Source organism: Prionailurus viverrinus, chromosome B3, assembly GCF_022837055.1.
Source record: "Prionailurus viverrinus isolate Anna chromosome B3, UM_Priviv_1.0, whole genome shotgun sequence".
In the NCBI taxonomy this organism is placed as follows: domain Eukaryota; kingdom Metazoa; phylum Chordata; class Mammalia; order Carnivora; family Felidae; genus Prionailurus; species Prionailurus viverrinus.
In genome coordinates, this window is record NC_062566.1 from 32,664,724 (window position 1) to 32,687,797 (window position 23,074).

The 23,074-nt window shown below is 35.9% G+C and overlaps 1 protein-coding gene across 7 annotated transcripts in view; it reads right to left on the reverse strand.

Moving 5' to 3' along the window:
• Positions 1-23,074, reverse strand: part of PIAS1 (protein inhibitor of activated STAT 1) — a 129,318-nt gene that overhangs the window by 36,064 nt on the left and 70,180 nt on the right. For all 7 annotated transcript variants that reach the window (XM_047861235.1, XM_047861231.1, XM_047861234.1 and 4 more), the window contains exons 3-6: positions 9,600-9,684; positions 9,291-9,338; positions 5,785-5,875; positions 5,023-5,157 (exon numbers count right to left, since the gene is read on the reverse strand). In XM_047861235.1, the coding sequence (XP_047717191.1) occupies positions 5,023-5,157; positions 5,785-5,875; positions 9,291-9,338; positions 9,600-9,684 (359 nt within the window). The remainder of the gene's footprint in view (positions 1-5,022; positions 5,158-5,784; positions 5,876-9,290; positions 9,339-9,599; positions 9,685-23,074) is intronic.

Here is a 23,074-nt window from a genome sequence, read left to right on the forward strand (position 1 = left end):
GTACTAGAAATTACCCTCAGGCTTTATATAATTTTTTAAGGGGAGATCAAGTAGAAACCACAACTACAAGTTTAGTGAAAAGGTATGTTCATTCTAGTTGAAACATGTAACAAATTAAAAAAAGGAGAAGGAAAAAGAATGTGAGGCATTTATTAACAAATGCCACTTGTACTGATAATACAGAATTTAATTCTATAGCACTTGAAAGAGATTCAGCAGCAAAAAATCCCCCAAACTTTACAGTGGTATAATATCTCCTTCAGGTAAATGATAATACATTGTTTCTGCTAACCCTTCAATTACTACTTACCTCCCAACTACTCATATATATTGCATTACACTGATGTTTTTGTCAAGTGCCTTCTCAAAAGTCTTCAAAATTGTGTATCAAGTTCACAGGACATTTTCTCCATAATTAAGATATAATCTACTCATTAAGTGCCCTTTACACCAGTATCTAAATAACTTTTCTCTAAACAAAGAGAGTTTAATAAATGCTAAATACAGTGATTACCCTGACAGGATAAAAAGTTACAATACAGTTCACTTATTTCCTTCCAGCACTGTGCTAGCTCTTCTGTTTCAAAAAATACTGTCTTTTTAAAATTGAGATATAGGGGTGCCTGGGTGGCTCAGTCAGTTAAGTGTCCAACTCTTGATTTTGGCTCAGGTCATGATCTCACAGTTTCTGAGTTCGAGCCCCGCATCAGGCTCTGCGCTGACAGTGTGGAGCCTGCTTGGGATTCTCTCTCCCTCTCTCTCTGCCCCTCCCCTGCTCTCTCAAAAAATAAAATAAAATAAAATTTAAAAATTAAAAAAATTTTTAATAAAATTGAGATATAACTGACATAAAACACTATGTGAGTTTAAGGGACACAACAGGTTGATGTGATACACTTCTATAAAGAGATCCTACACTAATCAGAGCATCTTTACAAGTTGAATTAAAACTAGTGATGGAAAAACAATCTAATAAGTTATCTTCTGGGCTTTGGTAAAGTATAATTTTCTTTCAAAAAAAAAAAAAAAAGAACAACTGTCTTTCAATGTTTCACTTCAAAAAGGTCTCCAACTTGTAGACTGGGGTCTACATGAAGATCTTACCTCCTAGGTAAGACTAGACAACCATCAAATCACTGAAGATACTGTCTTCTCTCTGAGGTTGGAAAGGCTTTCCTCTCTCCTCTAATCCCATACATATCAGCACATCTCCCTGCGCTCCCACAGTCATAGTTCACTGCAAACACCCCCAAAAGGCTATGCTTTTCACACACGGGAAAAAACAAACAAACAAACACAAAACAAAACAAAACAATACAAAACAAAAAACATTTTCAATGCCCTCTTCAAAAAGGGAGACCAAAAGGGGAACCCCAAGGTATACTAGAAGTAAAACATTTAAAAGGATTTCAAAAACCTAATGGTGACATATTAATTAGGCAAAGGAAAAAATATAATCTGGATGGTTGTCAAAAGGGATGCTGATAAAATTCACAATCCACGTCTCACAAAGATATATCCAGTAAAAGAGCAATATAGGAGCACACTGTTGATGTAAGCAAGCTCTATCAAAAATTAATGAATACTTGGGTCACTAGTAGTATCCTCATTATCGTAAGGAACAAGTCGAGCGTGCCACTGGCACTCTCATTATTTCACATTGTTCTGAAGGTTCTAGTCAGCACACTAGAACAAAAACCAGAAATTATGACATAAGTACTAGGATTATCATTATCTGCATAATGATACATCTCAAACTCCAAACTGCCTACCTGGAAACATCAAGAAACCAATTAAAAAGCTGTTGGAACCAGTATATGAAAATTCAGGTATTAAGTAAATATTCAACAATAACCAGCTTTTAAATAAACCAAAAACAAATACATTCTTTAGAAAATATAACAGAAAAAAGATCTACTTACAATAGAAATAATAACAATAAACAACACAGAATTAATTTTAAAAAATGGAAGATTTATAAGAAACCTATTAAATTACCAAGGAACATAAAAGAGGATTTGAATAAATGGAGAAACATACAGTTCTTGGAATGGAAATATTAAATAGTATAAATTAATCCTAACTTAATATACTAATTTAAAGCAATCTCATTCACATTCCCAGAAAGATCTGGGGGGGTGAAGAAGGAAAACATGGCTCCCTCCCCATAATTACTTTTCCAACACCTCCACTCTCCCCAGAGCCTCCCTCACTTTCAGGCTAATACACGCCCTCCTCCACTAACACTTCAGCAACAGCGTGCTCCTAAGAGTGACCTCTCTGCACGATTCTGGATGCCATTCAAACCGTTTACCACTCTGAAGAGTGACCTTCTATACACAGAAATATTTACTCCTGTAAAATTTTCATTTAAAAAGAGAATAACCTTGGGCGCCTGGGTGGCTCAGCGGGTTAAGTGTCCAACTTCGGCTCAGGTCATGATCTCACAGTTCCTGAGGCTGAGCCCTGCTTTGGGCTCCATGCTGGCGGAGCCTGGAGCCTGGAGCCTGCTTTGGATTCTGTGTCTCCCTATCTCTCCGCCCCTCCCCCACTTGCAGTTCATGTCTGTCTGTCTGTCTGTCTGTCTCTCTCTCTCTCTCTCTCTCTTTCTCTCTCAAAAGTAAATAAACATTAGAAAAAAGGGAAAAGAAAGGAAAGGAAAGGAAAGGAAAGGAAAGAGAAAAGAAAAGAAAAGAAAAGAAAAGAAAAGAAAAGAAAAGAAAAGAAAAGAGGAGCGCCTGGGTGGCGCAGTCGGTTAAGCGTCCGACTTCAGCCAGGTCACGATCTCGCGGTCCGTGAGTTCGAGCCCCGCGTCGGGCTCTGGGCTGATGGCTCAGAGCCTGGAGCCTGTTTCCGATTCTGTGTCTCCCTCTCTCTCTGCCCCTCCCCCATTCATGCTCTGTCTCTCTCTGTCCCCAAAAAAATAAATGTTGAAAGAAAAAAAAAAAATTAAAAAAAAAAAAAAGAAAAGAAAAGAAAAAGAAAAGAAAAAAATCTAAAGAAGAGAATATCCTTAACATTAACAGTACCTCAAAGGCCCTTCATGGCCTGGCCCTTCCTTACCTCTGTAGCCTCATCTTGTACATGGCTCTTCTCCACTCTCTGCAATCTAGCCCCAGAGGCTCCCTCTCAGTCTCCTGGAAAGAACCAGGCTGTCCCCTGCCACTGGCTGTTGTGCAGGTTGTTTCCTCTGAACCTTTCACCCAAATTGCTTCCTGCTACTCTTCTCTTGGCTCAGTCACTGCTTCCTCAGGGAAGCCCCGCCCGACCTCTCTCTAGTTCAAAGTGCCCTTTAAAATATTCTAAAATCAATGCATACCTCTCCTTCATAGTCCTTCTAAAAACTGTTCACCTTTGTGTGTGTGACCACCTGGCCCCCAGATATCAGGCTCTAAAAGAACAAGGACTTTCTTTCCTTGCTATGGTACCCCCAGTTTTCAGTACAGTGCATGGCATACAGGAAGCATTCAATAAATTTCAAATGAATTAATGAATAGATATGCGCTCACATGATAAAACTGAAATAATCAATGACATTCTGAAATTGTCCTGGAAAAGGAATGCAAGACGAAGAAACAATACAGAAAAAGTTCAGGATCACACATAGGATAAATAAAAATCAGATACATAGTGATGTTGGCTTCTGCACCAGCATTTGTTTAGTTAATGGTGTTAGACCAAATGGCTATTTAAAAATGAAAGTACATTTTTATTTCACACCACACATAACTTGCGATGGATTAAATATTTAAAGGTAAAACAAGAAAACTCAAAAGTCTGGAAGAAAATAGAAACAAATATTTATGTAAGCTTGGGAAGGGCAGACAGACTTAAGTGTGACGGGACTAAGGGGGAAAAGACTATTAAAAAAAACTAGTTAAAAACTGTCTCTATGATAATTTAAATCTTCTAAACATTAAATAATTACATGAATGAAAATAAAAGGGAAACAAACTAAAAACAAATATTTCCAATATGTGAAAGAGTTTAACTCTTAATACATAAAGAATTCATAAATAGTAAGGAAAATAGCAACAGAGAAAAAATACAGATATAATTTTAAAATGTAAATCACACAGACAAATATGTTCAATCTCAGTAATAATAAAAGGAGCACTAATCAAAGCAGCACTAATCAAAGCAGCTTGGTGCCATTATTTACCTACTAACATTGGTAGATTTTAAAGAAGACTTTTTTTTTTAAAGAAGTATTGATAGGGGCGCCTGGGTGGCGCAGTCGGTTAAGCGTCCGACTTCAGCCAGGTCACGATCTCGCGGTCCGTGAGTTCGAGCCCCGCGTCAGGCTCTGGGCTGATGGCTCAGAGCCTGGAGCCTGTTTCCGATTCTGTGTCTCCTTCTGTCTCTGCCCCTCCCCCGTTCATGCTCTGTCTCTCTCTGTCCCAAAAATAAATAAACGTTGAAAAAAAAAAAAAAAAATTTAAAAAAAAAAAGAAGTATTGATAGGGTATGGGTCAACAGGCACACAAATAAACACTGAAAGTCAGAGAAGAAATTTGCATGTCTTCTGGTAAGGCAATCTGTCAATGTACACAACATTTCTTAAAATTCTGCAGGCTCTTTGACTCAGGAATTCCACTTCTGGGAATTTAAGGAAATTATCATGGATGGAAGCAAAGCTATAGCGACTAGGATGGTCGTTGAAATAGCAATGAATCAATCAATCAGTAAATCAACTAACTGCTCAAGAACAGGGAATAGACTGAATTGTGGCATACTCATATTGGAATATGATCTAGCCATTTAAAATCATGCAGACAAACATGTAATGACATAAAAAACACTCATGATAAACTGCTGAGTGAAACAGGATCAGGTTATAAAACACTGAATAGTGTATGATCCCATGTTTCAAATGGGAACATGTTGAAAATTCACTGTGAGACAAAAATAAATCCTTTTGCAACTCACTTTACAATATAATTTACATATAAGCTCAGGTAGCCAAGGAGATTAATCCTTCCTCATAATACTAAGATCTAGTAGAAATAAAAATTTACTTACTCTTCCAATTTCTGCAGTCCAAGAAACAACAATGGTGTTTGGTACTGTTGTGGACAATCGGACAAGTGAGGTGATATTAATTGGTCGGCTGGGTCGCTTTGGTTCCACACCATTTTTTGTAGGTGGAAGATAACCCTAAGAATAAAATGTAATTTATTTCTACTTATTTCCACAATCATTTCCACTTCTATTCCTAAAACAAGCTAAAAAACCCCACAAACTACGTATTAGAAAATATGAATATTTTCATTAAAGAGTAGAGAAGCAAACATTTACAAGAGTTTACATTAACCCTGTCATCTCATTCTATAGTAAGCCAGAGAAAAATACTAGCGATAGAACTTAAAAATGTCTAAAACTTAAGAATCAGGATGAATTCATTAAGAGCTCAGATAAGGGTATAAAGAATGTCTTAAAGGTAACCGAAAACATCCCCCCCACAGCATTCTTCCTCTGTTCTACTGTAGGCTTCCAGATTCACATGAGTGCCGCTGAGGTTTTGTTGCAACAATTTCTTGTCCCCTCAAATCCAGAATAACACTAAAGTTACCACACCCAACTCCACCTCCTCAACTTGGTCTCCACAGCTAATGTCACAGCTGTTAACTGTACACAGTTGGTACAAGTGTTTCACTCAGTCACATGAATATATATCCAAACTAAGGATGTTTTCTTAATGAAAAACTATGATTTAACGACAGCTGTCATGACTTACGCATGCTATGCTGGCAATGCATTTAAAAAATAACTTTTAGGACTTACTGGAAGGCTGCAAGGTTTTGTATTCACTTTCACACAAAGATTGGGTGGGAAGTGATCTTCTTGTGGACAACTGGTTTCTGATAAACAAAACCTAAACAATAAAGGACAAGTTTAACTTCCATTTTCTTAAAGGATGACCTCAATATTTCTGTTCAATAGCTAATCTAAAAGGCTGTCAAACTTAACAACAATAAAAACTACTTAACGCTAGACATTTCACATATTTAAACAAATTGAAAGTAAATAATTCTGTCAATGTAAAGTTTCAGTGATCACGACTATCAACCTGTAGTTGTCTTCCTAATATTTCCAATCATTTGCTTAAGCATGTTCTAAAGAGGAAAAAAAAAAAGAAAAAGCTCGGTAGTGGAATAAATTTAAGATATTCTGAATCAAAAAATTAAATTAAGTTTCCTTAATATAGACTTCTCAGAGCTAGGGTAACATACACTGTAACTTTCTAGGAGGGAGATACAATACACAGTATTCCCAAATTTATCTTTTTGTTTTGGTTCTTAGCAGAGCATACTGAAAAGGCTGTAAGTCCATCCCAGGACCAAATTCTATCCACTAAGCCAAGGTACTCCCATTATTCCCTGAAAACTAAAGATGTTGAAAAATAGCATTATCATTTAAAATACTATTTTAGATACTCACGAAAACATTTATTTCTAAATTAAATGCATAATCTTTTGGCAAAACTATAGAGGGCTACATAATTTGTAAATTCTCATTCTGTTCACGTTTGTACAGATAAAGAAATAAATTGTTAATTTGCTATTTAAGACATCTTAATAACTTCCTTATTCCCAATATACAACTGAGGCTCATCCCACCTTTACAGAACGTTCACAGCATCTGTGAGTTATATGTCAAGAAGAACCCTATCTGAATTCTGTGACATATTCATCCTGCACAAACATCTTCCCTCAACATCTGTGGTGTAGGGTCTTGACCTGCTGGCTGTAGAATCTGTGTGTAGGAAGATCCACAAATTGGGACAATTTTCTGTGTACATATATATGTTCATCTTTATGAAAAAACAATCTGGAGCTTCCATCGGATTCTCAAAGGGATAAGGGATCCATGAAAGGGTTAAATATTACTGATCTACAAAGATTTTCTTGAAATATACAGAGCTACAAAGATGAAAATACAGAGATGTCAAAGCTCACATGATCATCTCCAACCCCATGAAAACCTAAAGGAGGTTCTTTATATTGCAACAGTAAGAGTATGCCACAAAGTTTTTAATAAATTATTCCAATGCAGTGATAAATTTAAAACATGGACCTTGGCTGCCTGAAGCTATAGGAGAAGAAAGATTTATGACAAGTTGACTCCTACTATTCATTTAAGTAAAAGGTGAAAATCTAAGCCACCCTAACAAGCCAAAGGGAAAAGAAGAAAAAAGGGGGAATAGAAGAAAATTTCTGTGAAGTTCATGGGGGTGGGGAGGGAAAACAGACATAAATGAAAACAGACTAGGAATCTAATAGAGAAAACACTGACCCTAATCTAATAGAGAAAACACTGACCCTAAATTATTTTCATGCTTTAGATAAAAATTTATAATTAGGATGGCAGATAGGTATATACTCCCAACTTAAATAATACACTGGGATGGACTATAGATGTAGTAATGGGGGTATGGGAGTAAGGATGAAAAATAACCATTTTATCAAAACACAAAGAACCACCTAACAATTACCAAATATAATACAAAATGGTTCCTTTCTTTTTTTTCAAGTTCTGGAGATATATTTGAATTGAAAATGGCTAAACCATTTTTTTAACCCTCAAGATTCCCTTGGAATCTCTGAAATAGAGTTGATCTATCTTAGAAAGAAAACCTTCCTTTGGAATGTGAACCACAGCTGCTGCTGCATTAAAGAATGCATGTATACTAATATAAAATACTGAGGACAGGAACTAGATCTCTTGTTCTAGAGCTATGGTTTTCAAACTTTATTTTAGTCTTGGGACTCTTTCTCCAAGTGAAAAACCAACCCACACATCAAACATGCAAAATAGATCAAAGCTCAAAGCAGCACTACTTGGGCTCAGAGTATGTGTGGGGTGGGGGCAGTCACAATATAGACCCCTCAGGGTAGCTCCAAGCTTGTTTAAAGACCACTGTTTTCAACGATAATGTCACATTATCAGTATGAACAAAACAGAAAACTGTTGATGCAGGAAGTAAGCAAGATAAGAGCAATATAGAATTATGATGGCATCATATTTTAGTCCTTTAATTTATTCAGTCATTACCACGTTCTGCTCCTGAGAGAGGATAAAGTACCTTTTACACAGGAACATCTTTGTCAGTGCCTTCTAAAATCAAGACTTCAACCTCCCTTCTGCTTTCTCACTTGTTTTCAGCACCCTATTTTTAAGTCACGATCAGAGGTTTTCATATTGTTCTGTGAAGCACTGAGCAGGTGCTTTAGCCTCTTTTCTGACCTCCTAATGTAGCTATAATTTGTACATACAACTTAGGATCCAGTTATTGAGATGAGGCTATCTGTTTGACTTATCCTTCCCACTTTAGGGAAAACAGCTTATTGAGGAAAACAACTGTCTTGTTATATCCTCTTTATTCCTATTGCAACAAGAACAGTTTGGGGCAGTTAGTTTCCCACATGGATAGTCATGGAGTAAAAAGAGTACCAGAAGATGGTTTATATAAGACAGAGAGACATTAACATAGAAGAATTCTTAGATAGCCTTAGAAGAAACGAGCTAAGAAAAGCAGCTGAATAAGGAGAAACTGTGAAGCCATGTTGGAAAATTTTCCATTCCTCTTTGCAAAACTATCAAGAGATGTCTAGAATAGACTGCTTTTAAATTAATGATTTAAAATACAGGATGAAGCAAATTAGACTGTTTTGGTTTTTGTTAGTCCGTAACTATACACTTAACCTAAGTACTAGTTTTTTTTTTTAATTTAATGTTTTCTTTTACTTTTGAAAGAGAGAGAGAGAGAGAGAGAGAGAGGCAGAGAGAGAGGGAGACACAGAATCTGAAGCAGGGTCCAGGCTCCAAGCTGTCAGCACAGAGCCTGATGCGGGGCTCGAAATCACAAACCATGAGATCATGACCTGAGCCAAAGTCGGATGCTTAACCACCTGAGCCGCCCAGGCGCCCCATTACTAGTTCTCTATTTAGAGTAGTTTGTCATCCATATAGGTAAGGCCTTTGTACTTTCATAAAAGTGTAGTTCTAAAGAGCTGACACTATCATCATTTAAAGGTATCATTAGCTGAAGCTTCTCAACCAACTGAAGGCACACAAAATGGAGAAATGTGATTAGAAGTATGGCACATGACTTGCTATATTAAAATCTAAACTGGATAAAAATTAGGATATTTCATAACAGGAGAAGGTCTTACCTCATCCAAACATTTAAACCCAATACTTTCAATATACTTATTGAAAATGACACAATTTTTTAAACAACCTTTAAGGAATATTAACTTTTAATACTATAATAGTCAATACTGTACCTTAACTGGACCTGCACTGTGAAGTCACATTTGGTCCCAGAAATATCCCTATAAAAGACAGGGTAAGAACTACAATTATTTTTAAAATATGCACATGAAAGCTGATTCAAAGATACTGTTACTCCACAAGTTTTTCAAATTATCAGAGCTCTAAGTGTTCTTAGGATAACTAACACTATTATAGTATTTTCAATACTAATATTTGCATGACACTAATACTCACCCAATACACTGTTTTTAAAAATCACTTATTATAGCCATTACTGGTTGCAAAGGCCAAACTGCAAGTTATACTTGAAGAGAACTTACATGGAACTACTGATTTGCTGCACTTGTTGTGGTGTCAATGCAAATGCAAAACAGGTTTCTCGAAAGCGCTGACTGTTGTCTGATGCTAAAGAAGAAAAGAATCATACTTTTAATCATCTTCAAATTCTTCAATAGAGAGCACAACAGCCAGAAAAAAACAGAAACAACCTCAATCACTCATATGACTTTAATTAATTGGAATGTATTCTAGAGTCTGGATAACGAGGCAATTAAACCACTGAAAAATCAGAAATATGCCAGTTGTAACATAACAGAAATGAGCCCCAAAATGGCTAATTCCAAAAGCCATATCAAGATTCAAATTCAGAAAATACAAAATCAAAGAAACACTAAGAGAAAAGTACCTAATCATATAAATGTTTCCATCTAAAAAGCACACTTGTGTAAAAACACATCGGTATTAGTTTTATTTAAAATAGAAAAGTATAAAGCCATTTAAAGATACATGGTTTCTGAGCTAAGTAACAAATATACATACCTGTACAGGTGAGGTGACATTTGGTCTTTAAGGCAAAATCAGAATTTTATCAACTCCTGTCTAATTATACCATGCAAGTGTTATACAGTAAATACCACAAGTAGTTTCTCCTAAGCTTAGATGCTCTAACTTCAAAATTTGGCTGTAGTCACTATCTCAAAGAAGGAAAGAGCTACAAAAAGAGGGGAAGGAAGGGAAGGAAGAGAAGAGAGGGAGGGGAAGGGAAGTAGGGAGAGAAAAGAGCAGGAGAGCAAGCAAGCAAGGACAGTCTGTGTGAGAGCAGGGACTCCTACAGTACGTGCTGTGAGCAGCAAGGGTCCTCCTGGCTTAGACCAGTTTTAGATAGATTTTAAAAATCAGCACTAATGTCTCCTCAGTGCTTGGCACAAAGAAGCAACCATTGACTGCCGAATGAATAAAAGAATATGAAAATTTTTAAATGTCAGATTAAACTATTTAAACTATACTTTGAAGGGTAATCTTCTAGGACAAAAGGCTCACTAAAAGCTATTACCAAGGAAATCCTGGCCTGTGGGCCACTTAAACCCATGCAGAAAAAGGAGCTGAACTGGCCATCTCTTGTTTAAACTGGGTTTGATTCTACTTGCAAGCAACACTTCCTCTACAATTACCACCAAACTGCAGTATGTCATGCTGAAAAATCTGTACAAATGCATCACGATGAGAAAAAAAATGGAAAAGATCACTGCTGATCTACAATTTCATCTCAATATAGAACTATCTTTTAAAGGCCAGATTTGCATTTCTGCTTTCTGTGATCTGGGAAGGTTTTTTCTTAAATAATCTATCCCCAAGAAAGAGTTATTAACCAGAAAGTTATCTTGATTGTGAGGCACCAACCTGGCAAATGGCTGATAACCAAGGACGAGAATGCAGAAAAGCACAGTTTCCTCTGTCAAACAATGCAAGTAACTCCTTTGCTTCTTAAAGAATGTATCTCTATGCAGATTTTAGTCCAGTGGGCTTAGCCTAATATAGATTTCTGGCTCCATTCTAAAATAGCCCTAAAATAATTTCCCAAGTACAAAAATTCGTATTTCTCTTTAGGCAAAATTTCAGATTCATTTTAGAATAAATGAGTACAGTAAGTTTTGGACACACACATGCAGATTTAGATAGAGAAGACATGACTGAAATAAAGAGACAGTTTCTTGTGCCTCACATGGAAATGAGATTTATTGCTTAGTGATAACTCCCATTTACAAACTCTTTTTATACTGTAATATTCATGAGGTTATTAGTATTTATCTGGAAAAGCATCATTCATCTATGTAGTTTTCAGGCTTAATTTCTATAAAGAATGCCAGTGAAGAATTTATAGTTTTGGTCTCAGGTAACAGATTACCTCAAAAACTTTTCTGAAAGTCAATTAAGCTTTATTATCACCTTTATAAAAGCTCAGGCTACACAGAATCACAGAATCTTCATCCTGGAAAAGGAGTCTAACATATCTTCCAAAGCAATGACCGCCAATGTTGGGGGTACACATCTCAAAAGGTACACAAGACAATCCACAAGGATACAAGAAAAGTATCTACCTAACTATAAAACGTAAGTTTTAAAAAGTTGAGATTTTACAAGAAATCTCAAATCTAATTTACACAATACCTAAAATTGTATGTAAAATCTTACCTTTTTTTACTTCTATTTTTGTTTTATAACAAATACAATATAATATGATAGTTTAAAAGATGTAACATATGTATATACTAAATTATTCTACTGGGGGGGGGTGCATATGATCACATAAGTTTGCAGACTACCCATCTAGAGTTCAACCTTCCTTTCAACCCTTCCTCACACTCTGAATCATTTTAGAGGGGGAGGAAGAGTGGCCATTACCTTGTCAGGCAGAAGATAGCCGGTATTAATAGTTTAACTGTAAGAAAGTGTGCAGCCCTATAGAGAGTAGCAAAACTTAGTGGAAAAAGAGGAGATCACAGATTTGGATTCCAAACTGGTTTTGCCACTTACTTGCCATATAACCTTCGGTTCTTATCCGATACTCTCCGATATTTAAACGTAAACATGCACATACACACAGAACCTCATAGGGTTATTTTGAAGAATATAAATGAGGTAAGGTATTTAAAACAATCAACAATGTCCTTTTCTATCCGCTTTCCTCCTTATGCCCTTATACAGAGTCAAAATACATAATGTTTTAATTTCTACTCATCGCTGTCATACACCATATTCAGGGACAGCCCATCTTCAAATATTTTAGATGGCATTAATAAGCCCCTCTTTCTCCACTCTTCCCACTGTATTTCAGGGGAGATTACAAAATTAGTCACCATCCTGATCCTCTGGCCATACTCCAGGTTGTCACACCCTTAAAGCAACAGCAAGAACTGGACATACTCTGTCATAATATATACTATTTATTCAAAATATCTGCTGTTACTCTGTACTGGCCCATCCCATGGGAGGATTATTCCAGCACCACTGACATTAGCCTTGGCCAATGAAATGTGAGTGGAAGTGTACCACTTCTGGGCAGACTTTTATAGGTTATCCTTTGGTTTCATCATCTTTCCTTCCAGGTCACCCTGACTGTAGAGTGAGAAGAACATAAAGGAGAGCCACAGCCAATCTGCAGCTAATAAGTAACATAGGCAGATATGAACCTTACTCATTTGCCACTGAGATTTATGGTTGCTTATAAGCTGAATGATACATTATTCCAAATGTGATGTGACTAGAAGAGCATTTTTATCAACAACTACCATCTACTATTATTAATCTACACAATAATCATGAAGAAAAGGTATCCACTCCTTTGTCAGATTTAGAAAGTGAGGTTCAAAGTAGTTATGTCAAGGCCTCATACCAGGTAAGAAGCAGCAGGATTGGAACTCAAATCTAAACATCTCCAAAGCCTTCTCATAATACAGGTCCATTAGCTCCCCTGATCTGGGTGGTATAATTCTCTTAATGCAACCTAGCGTTATATGGATCACAGAAAATAGGAAAAGAATGACCCACTATCCCTTCATCATAACTGCTTATCATTTTTACATATTTCCTTCTAGTCATTTTTATATTGAATTGTATACACAATTTGAAAGCTCACTTTTAAAAAATTATCCTTATCACATTTTTCAATTATAATCTCTATTGCCATATTTTAATTATTGCATTGTATTCTATGGGGTATAATGAAAATTTTAATTACTCCCTTGATTAGCTATTTACGTTGTTTCTAATCTTTCACTGTTTGAAACAACTCTGTGAACATCTTTGGGCTCATACCTTTGTTGTTTGAAAGGTGGGGTAGCTATTACTTTCTTTGGATCAATTCCTAGATGTGGCATTTCTGGGTCAAAAAGTATAAAGATGTTTATAAATCTTGACATACTGTGAAAGTGGTTTTCAAATGGTTATAACATTATATATAAGACCACCAGCAATTTATGCATCTACTAATCACACTCTACCCTGGCCTGCACGGGAGTTGTGCTAACTCAATGCAGGGGGGGGGGACCATAGTAACTCCTTAGTAGTTTAATGTGCATTAAAGAGTTTTTCCCTCTTTGTTTTTGCTTATTTTCCGATTTAGTTTATTGTCCAATCTTGTCCTTCACCCATTTTTATATCTGCATAGGGGTTTCATACATAGGAACATTAATCTTTGGAAATTTGCTGCAAAAATTTTCCCCAGTCTGCTATATTTTTTTCATTTGGCTACATTTTTGGAGGATATAAAAGTTGAACTTTTATGTAGTCTAATCTGTCAACCATATCCTTTGCAAATTCTAATTATTCCCCTTCTAAGTTTCAATCAACATACAATTCAATTCTTTGGCTTTTTGTTTCTATGTAATTATTAATCCATCTGGAACTTATTTTAGTATGTGGTATTTTTAAAAATCTAAATTTCTGTTACTCCAACAGTTATACTAACACCATGTGTTAAATAATCCTTCCCTTCCCTGTGGATATGTGTGCTTCCTTTCTCATATATTAAATCCTTATATCCAATATGTTCCGTTTCTGGGCTATTTTCCCATTGGTCTTTTTTATCCTGGTGCTATTTTTTAAGTATTATAGATTCATTGGGTTTTGGTATCTTACAGTTAGATTTCTCTAACTGTAGGAAACAGTTCTACATAGATTGTTTCAAAATCAAACATTTAAGGGGCGCCTGGGTGGCGCAGTCGGTTAAGCGTCCGACTTCAGCCAGGTCACGATCTCGCGGTCCGTGAGTTCGAGCCCCGTGTCAGGCTCTGGGCTGATGGCTCGGAGCCTGGAGCCTGTTTCCGATTCTGTGTCTCCCTCTCTCTCTGCCCCTCCCCCATTCATGCTCTGTCTCTCTGTCCCAAAAATAAATAAAAACGTTAAAAAAAAATTAAAAAAAAAAACCAAACATTTAAAAAGGAATACAAGCTCTAAGAAATTCTCCCCACCAAAAAAAAAAATTAAAAAGAAGGGAGTACATCTCAAATCATTCTATGAGGTCAGTATTACTACAGTACCAAAACAAGCCAAAAATACTGTAAGATAATTACCAATACCTCACGTAAGCATAAACACAAACATTCTCAGCATAACTTTAGCACATCAAATCCAACTATATGTTAAAAAAGGACAGTATACTGCAACCAAGTAAGATTTCTCCTAGGAATACAGGAACCAATGTTCAACATTCAAGTCACTACATTAACTAAGAAATACCATATTGTCATTTTAATAGACATAGGAAATATATTTGACAAAAATTCAACATCCATTCTGGATTCAAAAAACAAACTCTGGGCAAACCAGGCATAGAAGTGAACTTCCTCAACCCAATAAAGGATTCTTATGAAAAACTTACAGCTAACATTATACCTAAAGGTGAAAAACTAAATACTATCCCTAAAAAATTAGAAACAAGGTAATGATAACCACTCATCACTTCTATTCAACAATGTACTAGAGGTTCTTGCTAGGGCAACAGGGCAAGAAAAAGAAATTTTAAAAAATCAAGATTGGAAAGTAAGTAAAACGATCTATCACAGACAATACATGATGACCTATGTACATAGATCTATAAAAAGCCATTAGAAAAGTGAATTCAGTGGGTAAAGATGATACACCAAAAAATCTGTTGTATTCTATGTACTAGGAATTGAAATCTTAAAAACATATTTATAATAGCATCCCTTCAAAATGAAATACTTAAGGACAAATATCACAAAGAGGTACAAGGCCTTTAAAAATGCCAAACACTGCTCAGAGAAATTAAGTACCCAAATAAATGAAGAGATATACAGTGTTTGTGGATCAGAAGATTCAGTGCTATTAAGCTATCAGTTGTTACCAAACTGATCAGTAGATTCAATATAATGCAATTAAAATCCTAGCTAGATTGGGGGCGGAGAGGGGACAGTAACTGACAAGGTGCTTGCTTCTAAAACTCACTTGGAAATGCAAAGGACCTAGAAGAACCAAACCACTTTGAAGAAGGAGGCTGAAAGTCTAACAATAGTTGATTTCAAGACATTATAAAGCTACAGCAATTAAGACAATATGATGTTGGTGTCCAGACAGTATAAAAATAGATCTATGGAACAGAACAGAGTCTCAAAGTACACCCACATATATAGAGAGAATTAATTTTTGACAAAGGTACAAAGGTAATTTAGTTGAAAAAGAAGTCTTATCGATGAATGATGCTGGAACAACTGGACACCATGTATGCAGGAGAAAAGGGGGCTTCAAATAATATAGTACACCATATATAAAAATTAATTCAAAATAGGTCTTAAGTGACATCATGGAGGAACATCCAGGGGTTAGTCCCTCCTCTAATATAACCATTAAGCTGGGGGAAAGAAATCTATCAGAACCAATGATTTCAGAAATCTGGAACCTGATGAGACACTTACAGCAACCACGGGAGTGTTTGATAAAACAAGATTGCTGAAATTTGCTAAGAGAGCGGTGTGAGTGATCTAGCAACTATCCCCCCACCATCTCTGGGACTCACTGGGCTGTGGGAACCATGACCTGAGTTCTTGGAGAGGCTGGCTGGGCTTATACGAACAGTAAGAACCAAGCCCTCCAAAAATGTGGGGTTGTGCATCTTGTGTGGTCTGGTGGTTCTCTGAGGGACCAGAGTAGATATTTCTCTTTGTTTCAAGACCTGCTCTAGGTTCAGCAGCTTCCCTACCAGCATCTAACAGAAGATTTAAAGAGATGTACACACTTTGGTTTTTTTTTTTAGATCCAGACATCTGGAGAAATCTCTGTCAGATCACAAGCTGACTAAAGACACAATGGAACAGAAAATTCACCAACCATACACAACAAGGAATAGAGACTTTACAGAAATAGTGTAGAAAAGTCACTGTACGAAACAGACAGCTGCACCCCCCGTCAACAAGTAACAAAAGCAATCACTGAAGAGAGGGAGAATCTGATTTCCAGTTAGCATATTAAAATACTCAAAACAGCTAGTTCTCCACAAAAAATTGTAAGGATTGACATAGAGAATAACTGAATACAATTGAGAGCCCAGAAACAAACCCTCACATCTATGGTCAACTGATTTTCTACAAGCATGCTAAGACTACTGAATGGGGAAAAAAGAGTCTCTTCAAAAATTATAGGAAAACTGGTTATACACAAGAAGAATGATGTTAGACCCCTACCTTACATCATATACAAAATTTAACTCAAATTGGATCAAAGACAAATATATTTATTAGGTAACAAGTACATATTTTGTTTGTTTATATTAATATAGAATAATTATATTTAATTAATAAATACATATTTACTGTATAAATATGTTTAACAAATATTTATTATCTATTTATTATATTTAAAGAGCTAAAATATAAAAATTTTAGAAGGAAACAATCTTCACGACGTTGGATTTTGCAATGGTTTCTTTAAACACGACAACAAAAGTACAGGCAAAAGAATAAATAAACTGAACACCATTAAAATGAAAAATGCGCATCAAAAGACATAAAAAGAGTTAAAAGACGACACACAGAATGGAAGAAAATATGAGCAATCATATATCTGATAATGGTTTAATATCTAGAATATATGAAGAATTCCTAAACAACAAAAATAACCAACTTAAAAAATGGGCAAAGAATTTGAATAGATACCTCTCTAAAGAATATACACAAAAGGCCAAAGGCACATGAAAAGATGCTCAACATCTTTAGTCTAGGAAGTGCAAATTGAAACCACAATGAGATATACACCTAGTGGAATGTCTAAAATTTTTTAAATGACAACACGAAGTGTTGACAAAGATATAGAGCGAATGGAAAGCTCATACCCTGCCGGCGGGAATGTAAAATGGCCCAACACTTTCAAAAACAGCTTGGGAGCTGCTTAAAAAGTTAAACCTGCGTCTACCATATGACCAATTTATTCCATTCCTAAACAATTTATCCAAGAAAAATATAAGCACATACCCATACAAAAGTTTGAGCCTCAATTGTCATAGCAGCTTTGTTTTCAACAACCAAAAACTGGAGAAACAACCCAAATGCCTATTAATGGGTGAATAAAATGGCTCATCCATATAATGAAATACTACTCAACAATAAAAAGGAATAAACTACTGACACACACAACAACACAGATAAGTCTTAGAATATAATCGTGAGTAAAAGAAGACCAACCTCTCCCCACCAAGTATATAATCCATGATTCCATGACATAAAATTTTAGGAAATGCAAACTGATCTATAGATGTGACATTCATAATATAACAGAAAGCACATCCAATCTGGGGCAGGGTGAGAACTGAAGGGGTAGCAGGGAAGAATTACTAATGGGATGAGATAAACGTATTAAACTGTACATTTTAAGTATGTACAGCTTATGATATGACAAGGATATTTCAATAAAGTTGTTTAAAAAAGTGACTAAAGCAAAATGGGGAGGGGGGAGGCAGAGGGGGATGGAGATGAACAAAAGAACCCTGAAGAACTACCAACATTAAAGCCTCAAGTCAAGGAAGAAGTAGCCAAGAATTCAGAAAGAAAAGCTGGGGGGAATGGTGTCCCTGAAACTAAGGAAGGAATTTCAAAGGAAGAGTGGATAGTATTAAATACTCAGAGCTCAGGTAAGATGAGAGTTCAGAAATGGACTTAACAACTATCAAGTCATAAGTGATCTTGGCTGGATGTGTTTCAGGGGAATGGGAGGAGCAAAAGTCAAGAGTGCAATGGGTTCAGGTGTGAATGGTTTGTTAAATCACTGATTTTAACACTTAAATATGAGATCTTCAATTGTTTTCCTATCTGCAATAGGAAATTATATTAATGTCTCAGGGTTTTGCATTAACTACTATACTATTTTGAGTCACAGTAATTAATCTTGAAGGTCTCCAAAGTTCTAGAATGTACAGTAATTTGAAATTTTTGAAATTTTGCTAAGACTGGAATTTGAATGTTGGCGATACAGGATTAGTGTTTGAGGTAGCACCTCAGCCTCTCAATGTGACATGAGTTATAGTATACTTGTAGTCATTGAAGGTAAAAGAGAAGTCATTCGGATTTTCACTTACTCCATGCTCCAATTTAGAAAAAAGATGAAATGTTCTAGTGGTGCTCATAATTAAGAATACTTACAAAGGTTATGGGGGAATATCTCTTATGAATATTAAGAGCTTAAGGTATTCATGGGAGATTTTCAACAACCTTCCCCCTGTATTAATTACCAAATTTTCATCCGTAAGAAAGAAAAGCATTGCCCACAATAACCAGGATGTAATTATAATTCAAAATACACAAAATGTGCAGAAAGAAAGTTAGGCTTTAAATTTTCATCTTTTTTTTTTTTTTTTTTTTTTTACATATTGTTCCACAGAGAGATGAACTAGACTAAAAAGAGAAAGAGGAATCATGTTGCAATTTACATAAACTGAAAACACTGGAAGGTAAAACCTAGATACATAAAATAAACAAGGTTATTGAGATTCTGATGATAGAAACACTGAGCTAGTCTAAGTGGCTGTACTTTCAACTGCTCTAAAAATATTCACTATTCCACCTCACCAGCAGAAAGAAAAGCTAAAAATAGTCATCTTTCTGTTATAGAATATTTCTTGCTGTCTTGGGGAAAGTGAAACTAAAGTACCTATCTACAAATGTCAGCCTTAAAATCTTTAATAAGATCTCTAGTTTATGCAAACAAACAAACAAAAACCTGGACCACTGTAATTTTTGAAAATGGAGCTGAAATGATGTATTTTCAGCATTAGGCTGCTAAGTCAGAAGGTTGCAGAAAATTTATTTCCTCCAATAAAGGCAGATACACTGAATCATCAACAAACACTGCTTTGACTAACTACTTTATCTTTAAAATGGGAAGTTTTTTAAGTAAACAATATTTAATGACATGACAACATAGTCATAAAATATTAAGAGAAAAGACATGTAAAAGAAATATATAGCATAAGCAATATATATATATATTCATATACACACACATACATATACATACACACACACAATTTTTTAAATGTTTACTTATTCATTGCAGCGGGGGGGGGGGGGGGGGGGGCGGTGTGGGCAGGGAGAGGAGGAGAGAAAGAACTCCAAGCAGGCTCCACACTATCAGCCTGACCCAGGGCTCGAACTCATGAACCGCAAGATCATGACCCGAGGGGAAACAAAGAGTCAGATGCTTAATCGACTGAGCCACCTAGGTGCCCCAATATATTCACTATTGAAAGACCAAATGAGGCACCAAGAGTTGATTTCTTTGTAACTTTACCTTTAGAATTCTTAAGACTACACTATGTATTGCTCTTGTAATAATTTGTTTTACATATTTTGTACAAAAACCAATGTAATATCACACATACATTAAATCTACTGCTAGATTTTAAGAATCTTCATGATGACAAATATTTCATGATAAACTCTGGCTTAAAGTTCTCTGGGGTACAACAAATGTTATACATGAATTTGTCCACCCAGACGAACAAAAATTACCAATACTAAGAAACAGGAAAAAATTGTAACATGCAATACTATTAGACTTCAGCTCTATAAAACCCTTTAATTTCATTTTATCATACCCTAACTGGAGGTTCCTAATAAACTCATTTTCAGTATACTTGCCTATACTTTTCATGATCTTTCTCCTCGGGAGCTCAACTCCTATTTAGTCTTTCTATTATTTTTTGATAGCTTACTGAGAGTTAGTAGCTGGTTTCCTGATAGACTTAATCAAATGAGCCTACAGACTCCTGGGCAACTTTAAAGCTAAAAGTATGGTAAATATTTTATCTGGCCCATCTATTCTCTCACAGCTGGCAGGCCATCAGGCTATTTTAAGTCCAGTGGGTTAAGAAACAGGACTAGGTCAAATCAAGCCAGCCAGCTATGAATGATGTCTGATGATCAATGTTTAAATGCAAAAATAGAAAAGGGAAAGACTATAATTAAGAAGTTAGTTTTCTCTTTCTTTCACAAAAATTTCATTTTCTTTCTTTTTTTTTTTTTTTTTGCTATTGGTAATACAACCAACCATTCCAAGTTAGGAAAAAGATCCAAAAGTCTGCTACTTGACGATAGCAGATAAAAAATATTTTTGGGGGTGCCGGGGTGGCTCGGTCAGTTAAGCATCCGACTTCGGCTCAGGTCACGATCTTGTGGTTCACAAGTTCGAGCCCAAAAAGCCTGGAGCCTGCTTCAGTTTCTGTGTCCTCCCTCTCTCTCTGCCCCTCCCCTGCTCTGGCTCTCTCAAAAATAAATAAAAACATTTTTAAAAATTAAAAAAAAAAAAAAACATTTTCGTATATACTCTTCCAGGCATTTTCCCATATATATACACATACGTACATTTGTACACCAATGAGTGTAAGATGCAGTTTCCCATAGAAATTGCAATGAATACATTTCTCACTTAAAAACGTTCAACAAAAATCTTTCCATGTTAATAAACATATCTTTGGCATCATTTTAAATGGCTACATGGTATTCTATTATACAGATGTGCCATAATTTAACCAATCTCTTACTGCTGGACATTTATATAGTTTTTAATTTTTTCCTTCCAAAATCAATGCCTTTCCTTCCTCCCTGGGTGTACGTCCATGTGTGTATCTATATGATCTTTATTTCCTTAGGACATCCTCTTAGAAAAGGAATGGGTGGGTCAAAAGACACACACATTTTTAAAGCTTTTGTACAAGGTGCAAATTTGCTTCCAAAAATGTTCACTTGCATAAGTGGTATGTGAAAGTGCTAGATTCACTTGCCAACACTGGACAGTAGGTGAAAAACATCTTATGGTCTTAAATTTGCTTTTCTTTGGCTACTCTGTAAGTTGATTGCTTTTCATATCCTTCATTGGCTTTCTTTGTATTGTGAATGACACTATTCTGCTGTGTTAGTCATCTTTTAATTTTTTTCTCTTGATGCTTCAAAACTGAGAAATGACCACTGCTTTTAGTGACATTATAGTCACTGATGACCTTGATAACAACAGTTTCTTTGGCATGGGGTAGATAAAAACCTACTTGGAAACGGTTCACAAAACAGAGGGGAAAAAAGAAATAGGAGACAGTAAATTGAGACACCCCTGGCAAGGAATTCTGTGATGAAGGAAAAGAAAATGGGGGTATAGCCGCAGGGAAATCAGAAGAAAAGTAGTTTGTTTTAAGATGGGAAAGTTAGCATAAAGTTGTATATTAACGGGAATGATCTAGTAAAGAGGCAAAAAATTGATGATGCACAAAGTATTAAGGATTGGCCTTAGCCCAAAGACTTCATCCAAGGTCACAGAAAAAACATATATATGTAAAGAACATACAGGCAGAGAGACAGGTAGGTAGATCTAAGCTACGTATGATAGTTTTAAAAGTTAACTTCTGATTGTCCCTTCAACTCAGTGAAGGAGAAATAAAAATGAAAGGCATCAGCAAACAGTGGAAGAACAGTTGTTTGTGAAAGAATAAGAACAGAACAGTCATCTAGCAAAGTGGGAGAGCACATGGACTACAGTAATGCTGTCGTGATGGCTGAGTATGATTAAGCACTACTATCCACACACAAACTATTTCCAATAGCCTTTCACATATTCAAGATACAGGATATGGTCAGATATTGTCAATAGTTTCCCTTGGTTTGTGCCATTTAATGTGATAAAGTGTTTTTGGAGTTTGAGTCTTCACTAGGAAATCTTGTTTTCTTTCTTTAGGGAAAATTCTTTCCTTACTCCCATGTTATGTAAGTATTATTTATGTACTTTAATGCATTTATTTGTTTTTTAAATGTTTTTTTATTTATTTTGGAGAGAGAAAGAGAGCACAAGTGGGGGTGGGGGAGAGAGAGACGGGGACAGAAGATCTGAAGCGGGCTCTGTTCTGACAGCAGTGAGCCCACTGCGAGGCTAGAACCCATGAACTGTGAGATCATGACCTGAGCCGAAGTCGGATGCTCAGCCACCTAAGCCATCCAGGCACCCCTAATGCATTTATTTAAATGCAACCTATATTTCCCTCTGACACTGTTTTAGTTTCATTTCTAAGCATTTCAATCTTTAAACCATCTTGACATTACTCTGGTAAGTTGCAAGGTAGGAATCTTACTTTTTAATGGTTAATTAAGAACTCCTGAACAATTTAATATCTAATTCATGCAACTAATTAGAAATTTCACTTTCATGTTATTTTTAAATTGTATTCCTACTTCATTAACTGCTTATTCAAGCACCAGCTCCACACACAGTTTCAATTACTATACCTTTGCCACATATAAGGATAGTGTATTTTATATGTGGCATGGCACACACCCCTTTGTCAGAATCCTTCGTCTATTCTTATTTTTTCTTCTCAATTATACTGGACATTTTAGTCATGGTACCCATACCACATCCAACTTCCCCTTCTAGCTGAATCTTCCCAGCTCACATCTCCTACCAGGGAAACAGCTCTCGGCTGTTTTCTATATTGAACATCGATAGGACCGGGGAGCATAATTTTCCC